This window comes from Phalacrocorax carbo, chromosome 2 (genome assembly GCF_963921805.1).
Source record: "Phalacrocorax carbo chromosome 2, bPhaCar2.1, whole genome shotgun sequence".
In the NCBI taxonomy this organism is placed as follows: Eukaryota; Metazoa; Chordata; class Aves; order Suliformes; family Phalacrocoracidae; genus Phalacrocorax; species Phalacrocorax carbo.
In genome coordinates this window covers 64,123,254-64,138,893 of record NC_087514.1, presented here as the reverse complement: position 1 = coordinate 64,138,893, position 15,640 = coordinate 64,123,254, and the positions used below count along the sequence as shown (strand labels likewise).

The following is a 15,640-nucleotide window of genomic DNA, read 5'->3' as shown; positions in this document are numbered from 1 at the left end:
TTAGTGGATTTTGAAAAATGCAGTTTGTTACAGCCTCATCTCATTATATAAGTGTACTTCTTGCTAACAATACATGAGTAAAACATTTGCTTGACCTTCAGGGCATATTTGACATACAGTTACTTTTTGGTAGTTGTTAATTTTGTTAGTCTGTTAAGAGATTGGCACCCAAGCTGAAATGTGTGTCTTTTTTGTTACGCTTGTAACAATTTCTGGTAAAAAATCCTTCAGGGATTTTTTATTTTTACGTAGCACAGTTGACAATGTAGGACAGAGTTGTTCTTCTGATTTCTGTTTTTCTTTGAGCTTAAACCAATCTCAAGAACAGTGTACATTAAATGTACGTGGTACCATTGTACTTCAAAAATTTGATTCCGCCTTCCCCCCCGCCCCCAATCAGTTGGTTGCTTAGAAACCCAGATTTGGATTGACCAGGTCTTGGAAAGTCAGATGTCAATACAGACTGTCACCAACAGAGAATATAGGGAGTTCTGCCTGCTCTGTGGCATCAGTGGGTACAAAGTGTAGGGATTTGATTAAGACTGAAACTGCATCTGAATATTTCTATGTGGTTTAATGATAGTATTTGCTTACAGAGTTCTCAGTATCAAAAATCTTGGAAAAATCGTGTGGCCATTTAGATTGTAAGAATTTATTTGTGTTAGTAATATGCAAAGTTGCTTTCTTTAGTAAGAGAAAGTAATTTCTGTCCAAATTGTGTTAATGAGCAATAAAAACATTGATATGCATCTTGCCTGTTGAACTAACACTTATCTCCCAGAGTTGCGAGTATTTTAGCAGGGGAAAAATCTGAAATGAGACTATAACTTTGTTTAAAATATGATTCTGTTTTGTAGTCAAGGGAGTTCTTTTAGAGCCCTGTCTGTTTTTGAGAAAGTTTCAAGGTATTGTTTTATTTGATACCTTTTAGGAGCTTAGCAAACTTGGATGGCTCAAAAACATCTCTGGAGTAATGTTGCAACGCAGAAGATTAATCAGTGAGCTTGACTTGCTGCAGGGGCCTATCTGGAGCGTGATTATGGTGGCCACAGTGGTGCAGCTGTCTAACATTAATAGATCTCTACCAGATTCAAAGTGATTTGGTGGTGTGGCACTATTCCCTTCTGACTACTGGGAGAGATTAATCATAGGAGAGACACCTAGGGGTTTAAATAATGGGTTTTAATACCTGCTTTCAGGTATTTTGACTTGGAGATCATTGTCTAAATTTGTGAACTGATAATAATGAGTTACCATGTGACGTATTCCCTCAATCCTCATCTGAGATGTGGTGTCTACATGTGCATGATATGTGTATTTCTTCATTTTGTGATGATGTGGCTCCTAACAGCTTTTCTTTCTTAGAAATAGGTCAAGGAGCTTTGCTGCTAGGCCTGGGGAATGTTCTGAAACTGCAAATGCTGTAATTAAAAGTCTGCGTTTGACACCTTCCATAAAACCAAAACCTAATTTGTGCATTGAGAGGTGAGTAGGAATTTACTTTAAGGGTAAGAGTTGAAGACCCCTAGCAGACTAGAAGCCATTTTTTGACTGCCTGCAATTATTATGTTCAAACCTTGGAGATTTTGATGTCAGATGTTCTACGCTGAAAAGAAAAGATTTGCTTTCCTGGCCTGCTTTGTGATCCTGTGTTGACCGTCTTATGTTTTCTGGCATGGTTCTCCCTCGCTTCCTTTTCTAAGTTTGTATGAAGTGTGTAAGTTTTCCAAGTTGTATGAAGCCTTTAGCAAATCAGGGACTGTGTTGTTCCTTGAGAGTAAAAATTGTTACTGTACTACTTCAGTAAAAGCCAGTTTGGAGTTAAACTTCTGATATTCTCTTGATGCTTGTTGCTTTGTATAGAGAGGCTTAGGATGGTGGAGTGGGATGAGAGGGGAGGAATAAAGTGGCTGCTGCATATTTGCTGCAAGGTGAATGTTTCAATCCCTGTTTGACAGTGAAAGGGCACTTTCAGTATAATCGTAACTTGCTTTCTTCTTGAAAATTAGTTACGTTTCTACTAAAACCATCTGTGAATATGTTACATGAAAGATTAATTAATTTTCTTTGTTTTATACATCTTACAGCTTCCTGTGTAGTCATTTCTCTGTTCTGCATTGTATGGCCGGTTCAATCCCTTATGCTCTTTGTTTGGTGGGAAAGACAGGAGAAAAAAGAAAAAAAAAATCCTATCAGCTTCCCTCAAAGAAAAAAATAATACAGTTTTTAAAACTACTGTTGAGAATCCTAGATCAAGCGTATTAGCTAATTTAGAGCTTTTTAAGGGATCCTTTCTAAATTCTCACTGGAATAAATGCACAAACTGCTTTGACCTTACAGTGTTTGAGTTATTTGACATAATAACCATGGAAGTTTTGACACAGTTGCCCTATGTGAGTGCAACTAAGATTCTGAGTTTTAATACAAACCTTGGAGTATTGGTATTATTATAATTCTATGCTTGAAAGCTATATGCTTCTGGAGTAGCGTTATAAATCAGCAGCTGCTGTAAATGACACGATAGTAAATGGGCAAGAGACACAGCTGTGGTGTTGACTTTCACAGCAGCTTCTATTTTCAGTGGTGATTTCAATGTTACCATACTTTCATGTGCCAAAAGTTAGAGTATAAAATAAATCTTTTTTTTAAACTCTGTGCAGTTACTGGGTACTACTTGAAGGGTATGAGGTTTCTGGTCTGTTAATACAGAAATCATGGTGACTCAGCTTCAGGTTATGTTGAGCTTGTTGCACCTGCATTTCAGGCAGCCTTACCGAAGCACAGAAACATTAATGTTCTCAAGATACCACTCAGCTCTTAGTTTAAAGTTCACATCTTTCTGTTGATGTAAATGAAAACTGTGTGAGACCCCTGAGCACATGTGTTTTGAAGACTTTGATGAGGTAGAGCATGATCTTACTGTTTGACTAAGACATTTCTGTCCTGGTGCATCCTGAGACCTGACACCACAGTCAGGAGGAGAGTAAGTGAAGCAGTTCTGGCAAATACTGGTGGTTATTGACTAAGTGTTAAAATCATGGTACAAGCAGCGAGAAACTGAAGTTGAACAAGATAGTTTCATGTGAAACTAGTATAAAGTTAACAAAGTTCAATCAATGAAAATGCAAACCCATAACTACTTATGTTTTTTATGTTGTTCATTTTTTGTTATGATATATGTATATATACATCATTATGTTATGATATATATTATATATGTCATATATATGTATGAAATCTATATAATTCACATAATTGCACTGTGTCACTTGAATAGGTTGTAGTGAATTGTTTTAAGCAAATGTTTTAGATCAGAGTGACAAATCAGAAACAAAGGTCTGCAAATAAACTCTTCAGGTGAGTTTTGATTTGTGCGTTTATAAGCTGGTAGTTTCTATCTTCTTTGTTTTGGTCTGGTTTGGGATTAAAATTGTTTGCCATTGTCATTTCTGGGGTTGGCAGGCAAGTCTAATGGTATTTCTCTTTCTCTTGTTTTCCAGCATGCCATCAGAAATGCTGATGAAGATACTTTCCTATTTGGATCCTGTGTCCCTGTTGTGTGTTGGTTGTGTGAATAAGCACTTCTATCATCTGGCCAGTGACAAGTAAGGAAGAGGGAAACATAAGTGCTAGTCCTAACTGTGCAGCAGTTGAGTTTACCTGAGTTATGAGTCTTTCTAACTTAGTTTCACTGATGCCAGAGCACAGATGCATGTGCCTACTGGCAATTACTTTGATGAAAGCGGACAGCATAGCTCACAGTGCAACAGGTTGTATGGTGTTCTAGCTGTGCAAGCCCTGTTAAGTTTAATGGGAGTTACGAGGCAAAAACTAAATACAGAGTTTTGAAATTTTGCTATTGGCATTTATTTTCTTGTAAAATTTGCATATATTTGTATTCACAGGCACCTGCACAGGATTTTTGGTTCAGGCAATCCTTAGTGGTGTATAGTAGTAGTATCGTTTTTTCAGGATTCTCCTGCATTAGTGTTATTTAAATGAGGAAATGTCTTCCTGTGTAGGAAGTTGCAGCATCTGGTATTCATCCATTTCTCACTTATTTGCCAAAACTTGTACAGTGAATCAGTTAACATTGGCACCGACACCTTTAGAACTGATGACTTTAAAGGGAAGGCAATAATCCAGATTTTTTTTTTTTTTTGAGGCTGTCAGCAGGTGCATGTAGGTAAAAATGGTGTGGTTGACACAAATTATATATCTTAATATGCATTTTCCACTTCAGGATAGTAAGGTAGGATAAAATCATTGTGGCTGTTAAGGGAAGCTGATTCATCTGTCTCCATCTCAACAATGTCTATCACCATTTTCTAATCTCGACAGAGATTACTGTATATACTCAAATGGGATTTGAGAGAGAGATACTTTCCCTTCTGTAGAAGACTGACTGGTTCAGTGGGACCAGGTCACTGCTTCCCAGTGGATTTCCATGGACCTTCCTGAGTCCCTGAATCTTGTGGTGAATTAACAGACATTTTAATTGAAGTCCCTGTATACCTCTCTGACAAATCTGATCTTGGTTTTAGGCAGGTTTTATCCTCTTTTTGAGGATATTTCTGCTGTTCTGGTGTACAGGATACTGTCCTTCATGCAACAGGGCCATCAGTCTTTCATCGTGATGTATCTGTGCTGCCTAATGCTGTGCTTTGTCTTTGAGCTCTTCAGTTAATGTCTGCACTTTAACAGTTCCTTGGCTGTGATGTCTTCAATGTAACTGTTGAAGGCAAGGAAATGCTTCTGACCCCCCTTTCTGCATCCCCCTTGTCCCAGCATGTGGTATTACTCCAGCCTTCCTGCTGTGCAGCATGGGAAGCTCACATAGATGGTCTGTCTGAAAGCCTGAGGGTTTTGATCACCAGCAGAAAGTGCTTGTATAAGAAGAGGAAGTGAGAAGCCGGAGCACAGGGGGAGATGTTTATGCCTTACCCAGATCTTATTGCCATTGTGGTTAAGGGATGACTGAGAATGGTGCGTGTCTGATTGTGGCATTTGAGTTAGTAGTAAGAGGTTGGGTTAGCTTGTTGTAACTGTTGTAACAACGTCCAAAAAGAGGCCTTGAGGTGAATATTATACTTAACACTGAGGCGAAAGTGACACGTATTCAACTGTGAAAGAGGCAAATTCATGATTCCCTGTTCAATGCCTTTTTGATTTGTGTGCCCTGAATTCTTCAGAAGTCAGGGGCAGAATCAGAATCCTGTTCTGAAGATTCCTCATGAAGGGGCAATGATAAGTCCCTAAACACCAGTGATTCCAATTCGCCCTTTTTTTCTCCTCTGCCTCCCTGCCCTGACTGAATTTTTGAGCTTTGGGAACTGATCTCTCATCTGCTTGCACAATGCTGTTTTGGGAAAGGAAGAAGCAATATGTAACTGAGAGTGAGGGGAAGAGTGGTAGGTATTGGTGGCAAGTCTGTCTTCATTCAGCTTATATTGCCTGAGAATGTACCTTCAAAATGCAGGAAATGCCTACCCTGTCTTCAGCATCATGCAGCCAGATGCTGAGTATCTCTCCCCATTCAAGAAAGGATGTCTGTCTTGGGAAGGGGTTTCTAGTTAACAGGAGGTTGTTATAGGAGGACATCTTACTGGACTTTTTAGGCTGAATAAGACCAGTTGGACGATACACAGCTCAATTTCACCTCATGATGGTGTGTGAAGGACACCTCTTCTTTGTTTTCATCATCCCACAATTCTTAGCTGGTTTGGAGTTAAATAAGAATTTCTCCCTCCATCAGAAATGGTTTATGCTATCTGATAACTGAGTTGTCTTTTCTTTGTGGTCTCAGAATTGAAGTATCTTAAGTCTTTGTTTTACTTATAGGGTTGTTCTTCATGTTCTGCCCCCTGCCTCGACTTTGGTGAAAGGAAAGTTGGAAGCTCATGTTGACTGTGAATCCCCCTTTACCAGTCATAGAAGCTTATGGGTCTGTGGGTTTTAAACAGGTTTGACTCAAAAAAATGGCAGTGGGAGATTGCACATATATCTGCAGAGCAGCAGGCTGGAAGGTGTTTGCAAAATTCCAGAGTATGTTTGCATCCATAACAAAGAGCCTGGCTCTCGGCATGTAGCACGTGGGGACTTATTCTCAGCAGCTGATGAAGTAAGAGTGGTTTTTATGGGTAGGAGGCTGTGTGGGATGGATTCAGTCCTTGAATGCTGTAATGCTTTAAGGAGGAGAAAAATGCATTGCAAAGCACGTTAATGTAAGTTTGCCTGGGGATAAGCTAGGACTGGTAGAGGTAATCTTGCTGATAAATGGTAGCAAATTTCTCTTGAGAATTTGTTTCTGTTGCTATTCATTTTCTTCAGTGCAGTTATGTAGGCTGTGTGGCTAGAACTTTAAAATTAGAAAATTTATTGGAAACCTTTATTCACAGATTGTTGTTTGAATTTTTGTAACTTCTTGCACTCAGTGTTCCCTGAACTGTCCTAGAGATACTGGGGGGGGTGGAGGGCAGAAATGTGACCTCATATTTTTCCAAAGAGGAAAGAGATGAACCTGTTATTCCTGTTGCACGTTTCTTTCACCTCTTCAAAAAGTCATCTAGTCTCTGAGCTTTTCAAAAGAGAGTACAGAAGGGATTGACATGACAGTGGTACCACCACCAAACATCGGTGATTCTGTCTTCCTCCATTCTACTTTCAGCTGGATCTGTGTGAAAAACCTGAGGGGTCCAGATTGTTTTTGTTGAGCTGTTGGAAGGTAAAAAAGGGGAAAGCCGTACAACTGTGCCTTTCCATTTTCTTGACTAGTACCTAGGAGGCTACAGTTTCTGGTCTTCTAGAAACTTAGATCAAACCCAGTTTGCTGATAAACTAGGACTTTATATTTTTCTGCCAACATTATGCTCAGTGGTAGCTGGGACATCCATGTAAGAATAATTAAGTAACTATTCTTGAAGTTTATGTGGTTTTCCTCTTTGTTCTTTTGTTTTCAGTGGAATCTGGCTGAAAATCTATTCCAGTTGTTTTCATCCAAAAAGGACAATTTGGAAAATGAAGTCTGAACAAACAGAAACTGTTTCCTTGGGCAGTGCTGCTCTACATGATAGAGAGCCTGGGTACTGGAAGAAAGAATACATCTTCAAACAAATAGCTGCTGTCAAAACTAGAGTAATGCAACTTGTTAAACCTGTAGATCTTTATACAGGTCTTCCATGTAAAAACAAAGAAGCTATAAAGTAAGCAGTGCCTTGTCACAGAAAATGTTTACTCGAGAAAAATGTACAGAATATTAATGGCTTTGGAAACACTGGGGGGGGATATGGAAATAGAGCTATAAAATGTATGTCATAATGGGAGGATACTATGATAGCCTAAAAATGACCTAGCCTGAGAAACATAAGTAGCAGTTAGTAGAAATGTAAAAATTCTGTTGGAAGTATACTTTAAGTTTTGTCCATTTGAGAATCTCTTTTTTTAAACACCCCTCTCCCCTTTCAATTTCTAAATAACAGAGCCTCTGGCTTGAGTTGGATAATTGTTCTAAAGGACAGAAATGGAAAGGAATATGTAATGGAGAAGGCAAACCTATCATTTAAGGACACATCTGTCACAATACTTTGGTATAGTACAAATTGGCCATGCCTAGACATCCTGTCAACCATAAAACTATTTGGAGTTACACCATTGCTTCCTGACCAAAGCAGAGCTGCCAGCAAGAATGGGTGAGTTTTAACGTAGGATTTTTGAGCGGGTTTTGGTGTAAATGGTTGATAATGTGTCTGTAGGAGCTATCCAGCCTTGGTTTGACCTAACATGTTAATTCTTTCTTAGAAAGCCTCTCTGTAGCATTTCTTCCAAAGCCTGTGTCCTTTTCTTCAATGATACAGCTTTTTTAGCCAGAAATAAATACAGTTCAGCAAGCTATGACGTTAATTCATAGGTTAATGTAGCTTCTAGCATGCAAGATGCAAGCTGATAGGTCCTGCCTTGGAGAGCTGAATCTAAGGCATAGATACAAATAAGCATGAAAAAACATGTAAATCTAGGAGAATTTAATGTGAGACATTTAGATTGGAACAGTTCATCAATGTTTATGTGGCTTCGCTCAGGCAATCTACATTACTAACATTTTTTTTTCTATCTGATAGGTGTGTTTGTGAATTTAAGGAACTTGGTGTTTGGTTGCATGTGCATGCATATAAAAAAAAAAAGTCCACAGCACAATGTGGGATAGCTGTTGTTTTGTAGCTTAAGTGTGTACAGTATTTTTCTGGCATTATAATTTGAGAAAAGGTGTTTAAATTAAAGGTGTGTATTTGAGGTGTGTATCTATTTGGTTGCTGTCAAAGAGTTTTCCACGTCTCTGCCTTCTGTGTCATTTTGGTATGTGCAGTTATCAGCTACATGCTTCTTACGCAAACTCCCTACAAGTAGAGCTCTGAAAAGAGAGAGTTGTTCACCTACAAAAAACATGGTTCCTCCACCAGAAGAAAAATATTTGCCTAAAAAAATTAAGACACGTCTTGCAGTGAAATTATGTGGGAAATGTAGTTGTTTTACCAAGATCATGATTTGTATGTAGAGCATAGTAAAAGAAAACTTGAAGGCAAGTAGTGTATTTATTTCACAGAATCATAAGTTGTTAAAGCTTGTGAATATATGTGAAGGTAATGAGGTCTCAAATATCAGAATGTTACTCAGAATGTTAAGACTATAAGGAGCTAGTGCAGGGATTTCAGGAAAGTCCCTGTATTTATACCAGCCTGACTGACTTAAGGATGGAAAGGGTTGACGTCCCACCCCTGCCCCAAATCTTAGAGTTCAAGGTAATGTGATGAAGTTCTTGTCAGTTGCTGTCTTCCTAGCAGTGTGTTGTGGTAGGCGATACTACTGTGGTACTACTGGGAAATAATCTAGGAACAGTTTTAAATAAGAGCCTAAGTTTGCGAAGGGTTGTAGAAGGAGTTACTTCTCCATTCTGAATAGGTAACGCAGACTCTGTTCTTTTTTATGCATCATTAGCCAATAAGAACACCTGTGAAGTATGAACTCAAAGGGTGTTACGGAGCTAAGTCGCTTCAAATGTGGAAATAATTTTTTAAAAACGGAATGCTTCCTTTAACAGAAGCTTTTAATTTATTGCATGTACAGTTTGATCCTTTCCTTGGAATTTTGCTTCTGTGGAGGAAGAATTTACCTTCTTAGTAGCTTGCTTCATACTGACAAATGTTCAGTGATTCTATCCAGTACAAACATAGTATTAAAAACAAATGATAAAGTAATTCTGTGGCTATTTTGAAATATTGGGCAAGTATATAAGTTTTTCTTCTTTTTTAAGTAGTATATTAGGCCACCCTATGGTGGCTTTTGTTTCTTGTTTAGTGTTGAGGTCCTGCTAGTGTGCTGTAGTTGTTCAGAAGTAAAGTTTATGGCTGTGCATGCTGAATGCTTTCGAAACTGTTTTCATTGTGCTGTTGGTCAGACTTAAGAGTTAAAAATAAATTTAGGCTGAACTTTTACATAAATAAGGAGACATCGTCTTGTTGCTACATTCTGTATGTTCTTTTCAAAGACCTCGTCGACGTTCCTTAATTGCTGAATACCATCTTGCTAACCTGACTGGAAATAGTGCAGCAGTTGGTGCTGATAAACTTGTCCAGCTCTTCAGTCTGAATCCAGGACTCTTAGTAGGACTTTGGAAGGTAAGATAACTTTTTGTTTCAATATTTTATCATGACTTGAAGAAACAGGCTCTTTTGCCTTGTAGTTTTTTGAGAGTTTTTTTGCTGCTGTTTTTTGTTTTGGGTTTTTTTTCCATCTTCCTTCTTTTCTTTGGATTTTGTAAGATCTTGTCTAAACTAACAAGAAGAAAATACAGGTAGGGACAGCTAGTTGATGATTTATTGTATTCTAAAGATCTGTTGCAGGAGGATCTGTACTTTTAAAAAAAAATCCACCTCTAATTAAAAGAACAGTTCTGTATCATAGTATATTAGATACTGTACTGATCTTATTTCTGTATTCAATTGTATTTGTTTTGCAGTCTACACATGCCAAAGTTTTATATCCTAAAGACATTTTAAATAGAATGGTTTGAGGAGAGATGTGCTTCTTTCCCTGACTCATGCCTTGCCCTGTCCCCATCACTCGAAGTGATGAATTCCTGCAAGGCAACTTCGCTAGTTGTTTCCTTTAATCTACACCACCAGGTAGTCGTATCCTGCTTCAGCAGTAGGAGCACTGTAAATCGTGCCCTTTTGGGGATATTCAGTTCTTGGTATTAAGTGTCTAAGTTGAGGGGTCAGTCTCTGTAGGCTGTGTGTAGAGATGAATGTTATTAGAGAGCAGTGCAGAATATCTGAAGTAGACTTCTCTAAAGGAGTCGGCATCTTTGCACTGAATACATGGAAACCTAGGTGCCTGCCTGAAGTTGCGTACTGTTAGGTGCTGTGGAAGCCTATGTCAGGTGTTCTGCTCTTGGACTGAATTCAGAGGTGGCAGCCCTTCCTTCCTCCCCGAGCCGTGTTAATAACGTAGACTTACATTATTTGGCACTGGCAAGGAACTTCCCTCAGGGAGCCTGCGAACAGTTGCTCTAAGCTGCATCTCGTTTCCAGCTGGAAACTCTTGCTACCTCAAATAGACACAATCACTAGAGGAATTGTTTAAAACCAAATAAGGAATATTTGTTTCAGTCTTCTTATATAGGTGTCCATCTCCTAGGAAATTTGAGACTAGCTGACTTGCACAAGCCTATTATGGGTTGTCTCAATCTATGAAAAGCTCTGATAAGTGAAGAGCCGGTTCTTTTGTATCTTCAGAAGTTTAGTAGATTGGTGGTGGTGTCCCTGTGGTCTTGCTAGTGTGTTACCCCTTCCCATGCTTGGAAAGAGAACTCTTCCAGCACCTGAAGTGCTGGTTCAGTCATAACCATGTTCCACAAAGTTGGTAAGCATCGAGTGCCTCACTCTAGTGTATTTTTCCTACTTACTTTTCTGAACAGCTGTTCTTATTCTCTGTGTGGGTAGAGTAACATTAAACTGTAGATGGGTGTAATAAGCGTAAACGCCACACATCTTGGTTTTTTATACATAGCTGCATAACAGAGATTGTTGATGCTAGTAGTTTTGACAACCAAGGACAGGTTATATGGGCCTTCTGATATTTGGATAAAGAAAGACTGAGAGACTCTGTGACTGATAAATCTCGGTCATTATGTCTTTCACAGCTGTAATTTTGCACTACAAAATTACAGGAGTAGCTAAAAAACCCCAAAACTGTTCAAGTAGGGGCTATCATTTTCTGTTTGGTAACTCAGAGAAAGCCTGCTTTTCAGGACAGTAATAGGCTGCTGGCAGTGAATAATTTTGCTATTGACTTATGTGTCTGCAAACGTAGGACTTAAAAATGTATTTTTTTCTTTTGGGAGAAAAAAAAAAAAGACCTGAAGTCCTAGCATTCTGTGTTCTTGAAGTAGATAAACTTTGGCTGTTTAGTTCTCAGTTCTCATACTGACCTCTGAAGTTTTCTTTGAGCTATATAGGCCTATAGAAAGTATGTCTTAACTGTTTTCCCAAGAGTATGTAACCTGGTGAAGATGTCTGGGTTTTACTTTGAAATTCAATATTTCTATTGAATAACTGTATTCCTCACTCATGTTAGCCCTCTTTGCAAATAGTTCCTTACATATGAAAATAAGCTTGATGCATAGCTATTTAGTAGCTGGGAGTAAGGCCTGTTTCTCTTTTTAGGTATCCAGTTTGAAGTAAGTAGAAGCTACAGAAGTACAGTTCATGGATTCCTGCTGCAAACCTTTTCCCTGGCATAGCAAGTTTCCCTCCCTTTCCCCATAATATAGAAATGCTGTGATATTTTACAGATATTCTGTACTCTTCTGAAAAGACAGTAGCAGTGTTAAAGCAAGCCAATATTAACATTATTACAGTAACTGGCAGAGTAATAAGCAACAGCATTTATCTATGAATTTTAATGCTCGGGAAGACCTTTTGAAAAAAGTATTTCCAGTTGAAAATACATCTACTTTAATTAACTTTTCAGGAGAAAAATGAAATTGCTTTTGTTATGGCGAGTCTTCATTATCATCAACTTCTTGAGAGAAGCACTTTGGGTTCTGCTGCTGTGTAAGTTTCAGTTTCTCCTTTGTGGGTAATAACGATAACCTTTTGAATAAAGCTTTGAGTTTTACACTTAAAATTGGCTGCTGGTAAGAGGTTTATATTTAGGCAGTTATTAACTATTCTTGTTTAATATAAACAATAGTTACAGTAGCTATATACAAAGCTGGAGAAGTATTTTCATACTAAAATGTTGCCATTGTTATGCTATTACGCAGATAATTTGGTCATACAAGTGTATTAGCACTTGCTGGATTTAGAAAGTTAGAAATACACTGCCCATACTTTCTCCCTTTTCACAAGCAGTCCTTTTATTCCCTCATCCTTCTGAAAGACCTAGAAAAGAGGGAGACATTTTAGGAAGTAGGAGAATAATCTTTAGCTGTGTAAGAGGGGAGAAAAAAACTCTAGTAAACTGGTAAGGTGCCTGCATTTATATTCCAGTCCTATTGAAAAACTAGCTGGATTTCCTGTGAAGTATTTGTGTATGTGTATATTGCAGTGTATCATATACCTGTTTATACAATTTAAACTGTTTAAAAAGATTGCGTTTTTTAGCTTTGGAGAATGATTTTGGGTATTTATTTTCCCTTGAGCTCACCCCCTCAGCTTTCTGCTCAAATACTGTTGTACCTACTGGTAGTTTTATGTGCCCTCTATAACTTAGTATGGCTCTTTTCACACAGAAGATAAGACTTAACACCATCTCCCTTACTGCCAAATAGGATCCAAGTAGGAGCTGCTCAGCTGCCTCTGGGATTTGGGCCCTTCTGGTCATTTGTGTGCAGTAGGTTCCGTTTCAGGTTAGGCACAGAGAAAATGATTTAATAACTCCTTTTCCAGCAAAGTCTGTAGCTAGTTGACTTTTGGATTTGTAGTTCAGCTGATGCCTTTTTTTTGTGTGTGTAAACAAATCCATATTTTGGAGTTTAACAGATGTACCCTTTAAAGTTGACTGCCATATTTTCTGCCTTTGGCTAGGCTGGACAGCTGACTAGAATTATTAGGCACTGCATTAGACAGCTTAAAAGAAGTATGATGATTTTTCAAAAGCATTAATAAAGAAGAAAAGTTGTATCTTTTAATTTTTTTTTCTTGTTTTACAGCCTCTTGTAAGATGATAGTCTCAGCATAGGGCTATTTACTATTTCTCTTTCTGTTAAGTCAGTTCCCCCTTGCTTAATTCTGTTACTATTATTTTTTTAAAGTCAATACGCCCTTCCACCTAACAAACCTATATTGGATGATATTGACCCAGAGTATGGACTGCATGACTACAGTCTACATCTTGATATGCATGGTGGAAGCTGCACCTACCTGTGTGGAACATTCAAGCGTCTCTTCTGCAGAAAAGGTAGAGTTGACAGAACAGTAATGTCTGTTTTTAAAATGATCCCTGCTCTTATCTTTTCCTTCTTATATCCAATATCTCTGTTTCAAGGGGAGAAACTGAAATGGATTTTTAAGAATAAGCTATCTTTTTGTTCATTGTGTGATTTCTTTATATCTGCATGGTGCATTGTGCAGTGCCGTAAGCTTGCTCTATATGAAGTCTGCCTGCTATTACATTGACATAGTGTCAGGCCTGAGATACAAGTTCTGCAGATTGTCAGGATATTTTTGTTTGGTTCAGTGCTGAGTTAATAATGCAGCGGCACAGCTTTTGGTGCAGGTTGATGTTCCTTCCACTTATATATTATAAGGGGGAGTAAGTTTGTCCTCATACATTTTTGAGACCTATTTCTGTAGAATTCTTCTCAAGTATACTTCAGGTGCATTAACAGATTAAATATTGAAATGTGTTTTTAGAAGATAGTGTGAATTTGAAGATTTATAGCTTTTATTTAGGTCAATTTAAGGTTGCCTATTCTGACATGCTTTCATTATGTAATAAACAATTTCAGTGATTGTTTTTAACTCTTCTGCTTCTTTTTTCAGTTTTTAGCATTTCTTTTAATGAGGCATGATTGGCTATCCTTGTCGTTCATGTACAGCCCGACTTAATTCTGCTAGGGTTTTGCAAAATGTATGAGTGATCTCTCTTTTGACTTAACTTCAGCACAACCCTGCCTACGACTACACAGCTGCCTTTCTGTCAGCAGAGATAGATTAAAATATTAAACTTAAACAATTAAACACTGTAATTATTGCTCCCCAGTATTCTTCTGGTAACAGTACTAGTGAGCCTTCTGTTTATTTCAGAAAATACTGTTTTTGATTAAGACAGTAGAGGGCACTGTTACCAGGCTTGAGTGCTTGTTACAGTGATGGAACAAATTTCCCCATGACTCTTTTTTTTTTAATTTGTGTTTGATGACACCAAGATCTATCATTTAGACTGTAGCCTTGTGCACAGTGTGGAGTGTTGTAGCTCTTTGAATTTGAAGTATACATGTTTTTAGATTCCTGAAAAGCTCCGAGCTTGAAAAGAAGGAATACTTATAAGGGTAAAACTTCAGTGAAATTCTATCTATATAGCAATAGCAATCTCTCCTGAGGTGGTGTTCAATACAGGAGTCTTCTTTATATTCTCAAAAAAAACTTCTTCTGTAAATTGGCCAGCAGGTTAGGTTTTTGGGTTGTTTTTTTGTGGGGGGTTTTTTGCCTTTCTTTCTTTTTAGGTAAATGTCATGTTTTCTTTTCTAAAGTGAAAATTTTATGCTCCTAACAATACAGCTGTACAAGAGAAAGCAGTATGTTACACACTTTTCTTTGTTGGTATGACTTTTTGCCGATCAGAAGCTACTTCTGTTAAATATTAAGCTGATGTTTATGCAAATTGTAGCAATTATCCAGGAGCTAGAGTTGTGATGCCATCTCACTTTGCTAGTTAGAGAATCTGTTTTATGGTCACGAATGTTTTCTGAACTGTTTTGGTTTTGTGTCCTTTAGCTGTGTGACAGCCACTAGATTCTGCTCTCACAGGACATCAGCCAGCTGAAGCTGTGGTTCTGCAGGCAATAAGCTCATTTGTCATCTAGCCCCTTCCATGTTCTTGCACAATAATTTCTTTTTGGAAAATGCTTGATTTCCCCCATAATTTGTGTTCAAAAATGATGTAGTGAGGCTGCTCATGGCTGGCTGCTGTCATATATCTTCACAGTAATTTGTTGTTTGCTTTGCTCTTTCTGGTAAAGATGGTGTTTCTGAATGTGGCCAGCAGTGTAGGTTTGTCCAGGCTGGTTCTATTTGATGTTTTGCGCTTTGTTTTTCGGCTCCGTTCTAATGATACTCTTCGTCCTGTTCTCTGCGAGGGCTCTGAAGCATGGAGGTCTCCAACATAGTGAGAAGTATTGCTATTTCTTAAAACCTCTACCCAATCCAGATTTATTTTAAATTAATGATGTAACATACCAATGGCAGTTTCCACAGCCTGAGACACAGATCAGTAGTCAGGAATGATACTGGTGTTTTACTTACTTGTTTCCATTAGGAAGCTGTAGACACTCTTATGTTACCAGGGAATGCCCATGTTATTCTGCAAAATATCTGATTTACTTGTTCACATTTAGGTTTATTTTTGTCTGCTTTTTGTTAGT

At 38.1% G+C, this 15,640-nt stretch overlaps 1 protein-coding gene across 2 annotated transcripts in view; it reads left to right on the top strand.

Annotated features, from left to right (window-relative positions):
- Positions 1 to 15,640, top strand: part of FBXO15 (F-box protein 15) — a 129,168-nt gene that overhangs the window by 2,404 nt on the left and 111,124 nt on the right. For both annotated transcript variants that reach the window (XM_064443105.1, XM_064443104.1), the window contains exons 2-8: positions 1,366 to 1,485; positions 3,501 to 3,605; positions 6,960 to 7,202; positions 7,479 to 7,688; positions 9,539 to 9,668; positions 12,025 to 12,107; positions 13,310 to 13,455. In XM_064443105.1, coding sequence (XP_064299175.1) covers positions 1,366 to 1,485; positions 3,501 to 3,605; positions 6,960 to 7,202; positions 7,479 to 7,688; positions 9,539 to 9,668; positions 12,025 to 12,107; positions 13,310 to 13,455 — 1,037 coding nt within the window. The remainder of the gene's footprint in view (positions 1 to 1,365; positions 1,486 to 3,500; positions 3,606 to 6,959; positions 7,203 to 7,478; positions 7,689 to 9,538; positions 9,669 to 12,024; positions 12,108 to 13,309; positions 13,456 to 15,640) is intronic.